Consider the following 6,519-nt stretch of genomic DNA (forward strand, 5'->3'; position numbering starts at 1 on the left):
CTCTCCGGTGCAGGGCGGTGTATAAACCGAGCGCACCTTCCGCTGCAGTCTGATCCGCGCTGTGGGCGGGGGGAGGAAGAGGAGGAGGAGGAGGAAGAGGAGGAGAGGAGGAGGAGGAGGAGGAGGAGGATTGGTGGATTTGAGCTCAGTGTTGCTGCTGCCGTTTCTCTCCGAGCTGCCAGCAGTCCTCCAGGCCGCCCGTCCTTCACTCCCAGCCGGACCCAGAGCGCTTCAGTCGGCGTCCAGGTGAGGGTCCGCCCGCTCTCCGCGCTCCGCCGCAGCGCGCCTCGGTGCGGGTCTGCCCCTGCGGGCTGTGCGGGGATCCGGCGGCTGCGGCTCTGCTGTTGTTGCAGCATCCATGGGATCATCTGTGGGAATACGGAGCTGCGGCTCCCCTCCGGTTCTGGTTCCGGTTCTGGTTCTGGTTTCTGCGTGCGGGGTTGGCGCGTCCTCTCGGACTGATGCGGTTTGTTTTGACCTTCTCTGTGATGAAGGCTGCTCTGATGATGATGATGATGGTGGAGCTGCAGGCGTGGTCCCTCTGACCTCAGAATCAAACAGCAGAATGTTCCGCTGCTCTGAGCGGGTTCCAGGGTTTCCAGGGTTTTCCAGGGTTTTCCAGGCTCCCCCCGTCCTGACGGAGCGGCTCCTGCAGTGACGGGGCAGAATTCATTCTGCGGTAGGAAAAGCGGAAGTTTTGTTGTTTTGATCCGTTTTCTAGTTTTTATTCTTTCTGTTTTTCTCAGACTCTTCAGATCCTGTGGAGAAATTATGTAACCAGATCCAGGCTGCTCTTCCTCCTCCTCCTCTTCCTCTTCCTCCTCCTCCTTTTCCCTTCATCTCCTCCATTTTTCAGTGTTTTCCTTCATCTTCCTCCTCCTCCTCTTCCTCCCTCCATCCCGTTGGGAACAATCGGGAACTTGTTAACGGGAATCTTAGAAAGTCCCAGAGTTCTGCTGAACCTGCTTGCTGTTGGTTCCGAACCCAAACGCAGCTCTTCAGGTCCAATAAAACTCCGTTTGCTGCTGGATTTTTAGTTTCCTGGAGAAAATTAAAGCAGCAGCTGTTCCCCCCCCTCCTCCCTCCATAAAGCCCGCTGTGCTCTGATTGGTCCGCTGCGTTTGCTAGGCCCCGCCCCCAATATGTCCAAGCATTTTATTGGATCCAAACTCCACGGAGAAACCTTTGAAACGGTTTAAAACCGAAGGAAAACCTCCATAGTTTTTATTTAGATTTTATTTGTTTTTCTTGTTTTTTCAGTATAAATCCTTCAAGTGTCTCAGATCAGTGGAACCCGACCCATCAGCTGTAACATGTGAGTCGGTCTCGGTTCTGATGAGACAATGTTCCGGGTCGGGTCTGTCCAGGGCTTCCTGATGAAGCTAATCGGTTAGCTCAGCCTGAAACGTGGCGGATTCGTTGGTCTTCCAGCTCTGAAACATTTTCTGCCTCATACAGATTAATAATCAATGAAATGTTCTGGACAGGCGGCCATGGTTCTGGTTCTGATCATCACCCCGAATGACAACATGAATGATGCTAGTAAAGGCATATGGTGACATTTAATGGCACATTAGATCATTTCCTTCAGTTGTTATAAAAATTCTTTTTATATCAAAGAAATTTGACATAATTTAAGATCTTGAAATTGGGCTCCGTCTCTTTAAGAAGCTCCTGCTTCTTCTGAAGCTCCGCCTTCCAACATGGCGCCTCTATTAACCCCTTAATGTTTTCACCAGTGTTGCCCTGAGCAGCAGCTGCTGGCTAGTCTGAAGGAGCTGAGAGGGGGAGGAGCTGCGCCTCCAGGGTGAGGCGAGGTATACACAGGCATTTTGCACAGCTGAATAGTTGCCATGGAGATTAAACGGTTTCTCAAACATGAATTAATGAAGGAAAACATGACATGAAGGTTCACACAGCAGGCGAATCGGACCCGACACTCACAGTCAGTGAACGCATCACACCCTACCACTCCTGGTCCAACAGAACCGGGTCAGAACCGGATCAGAACCGGGTCAGAACCGGATCAGAACCGGGTCAGAACCGGGTTAGAACCGGATCAGAACCGGGTCAGAACCGGATCAGAACCGGGTTAGAACCGGATCAGAACCGGGTCAGAACCGGATCAGAACCGGGTCAGAACCGGGTCAGAACCGGATCAGAACCGGGTCAGAACCGGATCAGAACCGGGTCAGAACCGGATCAGAACCGGGTCAGAACCAGGTCAGAACCGGATCAGAACCGGGTCAGAACCGGATCAGAACCGGGTCAGAACCAGGTCAGAACCGGATCAGAACCGGGTCAGAACCGGATCAGAACCGGATCAGAACCGGATCAGAACCGGGTCAGAACCGGATCAGAACCGGATCAGAACCGGGTTAGAACCGGATAAGAACCAGGTCAGAACCGGGTAAGAACCGGATCAGAACCGGGTCAGAACCGGATCAAAACCGGGTTAGAACCGGATCAGAACCGGATGAGAACCGGGTCAGAACCGGATCAGAACCAGGTCAGAACCAGGTCAAAACCGGGTCAGAACCGGATCAGAACCAGGTCAGAACCGGATCAGAACCGGGTCAGAAGCTGCAGCTCCAGTAAACGCCGCTACTGTTAGCTGTTAGCTTTTTATCTGCGTCCTTCGTTCGCTGACCGTCTGGTTCTACAGGTTCTGAAAGGTTCTGTATGGTTCTGCAGGCTCAGCCCAGTCAGAAACCCGACCCATCAATGATCCGCTGTGCTGCAGCTGTCGCTAAGCTAACTCTGAGCTATTATTAACCCAGCAGCTCCGGTTCTGTTGGACTCCATCAGAAGCTTTTACCCGGATGCAGTCCAGGTGTCTTTCTCGACCTGCAGCCAGGTTCTGACCCAATGCTGATGTTGGACCCAACTGGGTCCGGTTCCTGCAGAGGAACCTCAGAGGTCCGGTTAGACCAGACTTCATCATGTTTACTTCTCTTCTTCTGTGGTTTTTCTGTTTGTTTCCATGTGGTAAACAGAGTGAATGTGTCTCTGTCTCTGATTGGTCCAGCGGGGTCATGTGACCGGGGAGCATGGGGGAGAAGGGGTTCTGGAAGTTCAGAGTAAAAATATTTGATTTATTTACTGCTGGTTTCTATTATATAAATAGTTTAATAAGCTGCTGCTCCTCCAGGACCATGCTCTATCGGGACCGGTCCTCGCTGGTACCAGCAGAACTTTGGTTCTGGTCCAGCTGGTTCTGCTGCAGGACCTTGAAACCTTAAACTGATGCAGCGTCCCTGAAGAGCTGCAAGGTGAGCTGCTGCTGCCTCACGAACCAGGACAAAACGCCTCGTTTCTGGAGCACTTCCTGTCCTCCAAACACTCCTCTCCTCATCCCTCCATTCCTCCCTCCATCCCTCCCTCCATCCCTCCCTCCATTCCTCCATCCATCCCTCCCTCCATCCCTCCTTCTATTCCTCCCTCCATCCCTCCCTCTATCCCTCCTTCCTTTCCTCCCTCCATCCTCTCTCCATCCCTCCCTCCATCCCTCCTTCTATTCCTCCCTCTATCCCTCCCTCCATCCCTCCCTCTATCCCTCCCTCCATCCATCCCTCCATCCCTCCCTCTATCCATCCCTCCATCCTCCCTCCATCCATCCCTCCATCCCTCCCTCTATCCATCCCTCCATCCTCCCTCTATCCTCCTTCCATCCCTCCCTCTTTTCTTTCCTTCCTTCTTCCTGCAGTGTCAGAACTCCAAACCAAAGCAGAGTTTGAGGCGTGAATCCAGAGCAGAGGGATTAGGCGAAAACTTTCTGCGGCTGGAAAAGGGAGGAGTGATGGAGGGAGGAATGCGTGGGAGAGAGAGAGAGAGAGGGGGAGAGAGAGAGAGAGAGAGGGAGAGAGAGAGAGAGAGGGAAGTGATCCTGAGGGAGGAGAGAAGTGGGGCGAAGGGAAAGGAAAAGATAAAAACGTTCCAGTGGAAATATTTGAAGCTGGAAGTTCTTCTCTCCAGAAGCTGATTGTTCCCCAGAACTTTATACTATTAATAATACTAATAGTAATAATAATAATGTTTTCATGTAAAACCTACTGCAGATCAAAATACACAGAATAGCTCCAATCTGGGCCAAACGTCCTGCACTGGTTTCACTGGTTTCTTCTGCTGTGTTTCCATTAACCTTAAATTTCACCAATTGAAATTTGAAAAAAATTTATTTGCTAAATGGAAAGATGTACATTTTAAGAAAGAAAAACATGAACATAACTTAGTATAATCACTGTTTTTTAGCATCATGAGTCACATGACCAACAGTTAGATGTTACTACTGCCAGAAAACATGAAGAAGATGACAGGAAGTGGTCTTTGTGGTTTGTCCGAATAAAACAAAAACAAAATACAAAGTTATGAACAGCATCATACAGTTCAGAATAAGTTCTGTTGAGTCTGTAGCTGTTCTGTAAAATGGCCGACGCCCCAGTGGGCGGGGCTTGTTGCTCCAACACTCAGATGCTGATTGGCTGATAGACGATGACTTCTAACAGCTGATTAATATAATATCATGTTTACATCCATCGCTGCCATGATTGTTAATGACTGATTGTGTGAACGTGAGATTTTTTTTTTGACATTAGCAGAAACTCGAGATTTTAGCTCATTTATGAAGGAAATTCACATGTTTGCAGATTTTCAGCTAATTAAACATCACACCTTTACACATTTCACAGTTAATCTTGTCAGCATCAGTTATTTATATGAAACAGAGAATTGCTTTCGTTGTTAAAGCCATTTGTGATTGGACTAGACCGCTCTGGACTTCACGGAGCGGTTCCACTGGTCCACCTCAGATTGGTTTAGTCACAGCGTTTAGGAATCCCATGTTTACAGCTTTGCTTTATGTTTATTCTCTACATGTTTGTTTTCTAAGTCAACATTTTAATGTTCTTTTATAATAATCAACAGATTTGAGCTTTAAAACATTTAAAAGAACATTTCAGCCTTTTCTTCAGTAAAAAACAAAGCCACTGCAGGAAATGAAAAAATGTTGAAAGTTTAATTTAGAAACTTAAATAAACATCAGAAACAGTAAAATATAAATAATCTAAGAGACAAATAAACGCAGAACTGACCTGCAGATGGAGATGAATTAACAGAACAAACATAAAGAAAGACAACAGATGACTTCTGGAATAATGTTGCTATTTTTTAGATGGATCCGGACCGGGTCAGAACATTTTTTCCTCAGGATGAATCCAGCTGATGATCCTCTGACCCGGTTCTGGGTGGGATTCCAGCAGAACCTCATCAGGGGCTTTTTGGGATGTTTGAACCGTTTCTGTTTCTTCTCACCACAGATCTGTGTGTGTCTGTGTGTGTGTCTGTGTGTGTGTCTGTGTGTGTGTGTGTGTTTACAGAGCTGGGTTACATGGAGGTGAACCTCCGTTCGGTGTTGGTCAGCTGGTTCTGATTGGACGGTTCAGTTCTATTGAACTCAGCTGGTTCTGGAGGTCCAGATGTCCATCGTTGGTAGAAATCGTGCCTCTGAAGGACAGTTTATCGTCTAGTGTCTCTGAGACATTGGGCGGATTGGGTCAAAGGTCAGGTGGTGTTTGGACCCAGAACCAGGACCTGGACCCTGCTGGGTTGGTTCGGGGTCACTGAGTGGTTCTGAGTGGGTCCAGGCTCGGGTGGTTGCTGCAGCCAGGAGGGTGGGGTCCAGACATGGACAGGAAATGAAAGCGGGTCGCTGCCTCTGGGCAGGAAACCAGCAGAGTGACTGACTCTGGACCGGCCCGCTAGCTGCTGAACCAGACAGAAATACTGACCATGAACCAGCCAGAACCGAGCCGAACCAGGTTCTGCAACAGTCTGGAATATAAACCAGCAGACTGTAATCTTCTGTCGTTCTGAACCAGTAACAGGTTTATTTCTGGTGTTGGATCCAGAGTTTACCTGGAGCCATTTTTATTAGTATTTAATAAAAATACTTGTTTGAGGACGAATCAGATAGTAAAGTGGAACTAACCCCCTGTGAAAGCTTAGCCCCGCCCCCAAACCCATTTAAAAAAGTTCTACCAAAGTGGGCGGAGCCAAGATGCATTGAGGGGCGTGGTCAAGATGCATTGAACTTTATTGCCATATTTGGTGGCTTTTCGGACCTCATTGGAGACTTTCTATCAGGTCCCTGATATAGAAGGAAAAAATCTTTACATAATCTGTCAACATAATTTAAAAAATGAAGAACTTATTTTCCTTAATAGTGTGCCTAAGTCAGGGTGCGGAGTCCAAAGCATCCTTCAGCTTCAGAAGCTTCCCTGCTCCAGTCAGCCGTGTGTTCAGAGCTGGATGGCTGCTGGAGAGAAACCTGGTCTGTTGGAGTGAAGACTTGAACTCTTCTGCTCTAAATGTAATCTTAAATATTCACGCGACCAACGAGACTCCGCAGCAGACTGCTTTCAGCTTCCGGAGCCTCCTGTCAGCGAGGCTAGCTAGCGGTTGCTAGCAGACCGTGCTAATGTCCGGCCACAGTGGATGGCGGGAAGTTTTGGCTTGCTATGG

The 6,519-nt window shown here is 48.6% G+C and overlaps 1 protein-coding gene across 1 annotated transcript in view; it reads left to right on the plus strand.

Annotated features, from left to right (window-relative positions):
• Positions 1-6,362: 6,362 nt before the first annotated feature.
• Positions 6,363-6,519, plus strand: part of LOC129354223 (spectrin beta chain, non-erythrocytic 1-like) — a 71,057-nt gene continuing 70,900 nt past the window's right edge. The window contains 1 exon segment of the mRNA XM_055023742.1: positions 6,363-6,519. This exon segment is cut by the window's right edge and continues 86 nt beyond it. Within this exon segment, the coding sequence (XP_054879717.1) occupies positions 6,476-6,519 (44 nt within the window). The 5' untranslated portion in view covers positions 6,363-6,475.

This window comes from Poeciliopsis prolifica, unplaced genomic scaffold (genome assembly GCF_027474105.1).
Source record: "Poeciliopsis prolifica strain line A6 unplaced genomic scaffold, Auburn_PproV2 SCAFFOLD106, whole genome shotgun sequence".
NCBI lineage: Eukaryota > Metazoa > Chordata > Actinopteri > Cyprinodontiformes > Poeciliidae > Poeciliopsis > Poeciliopsis prolifica.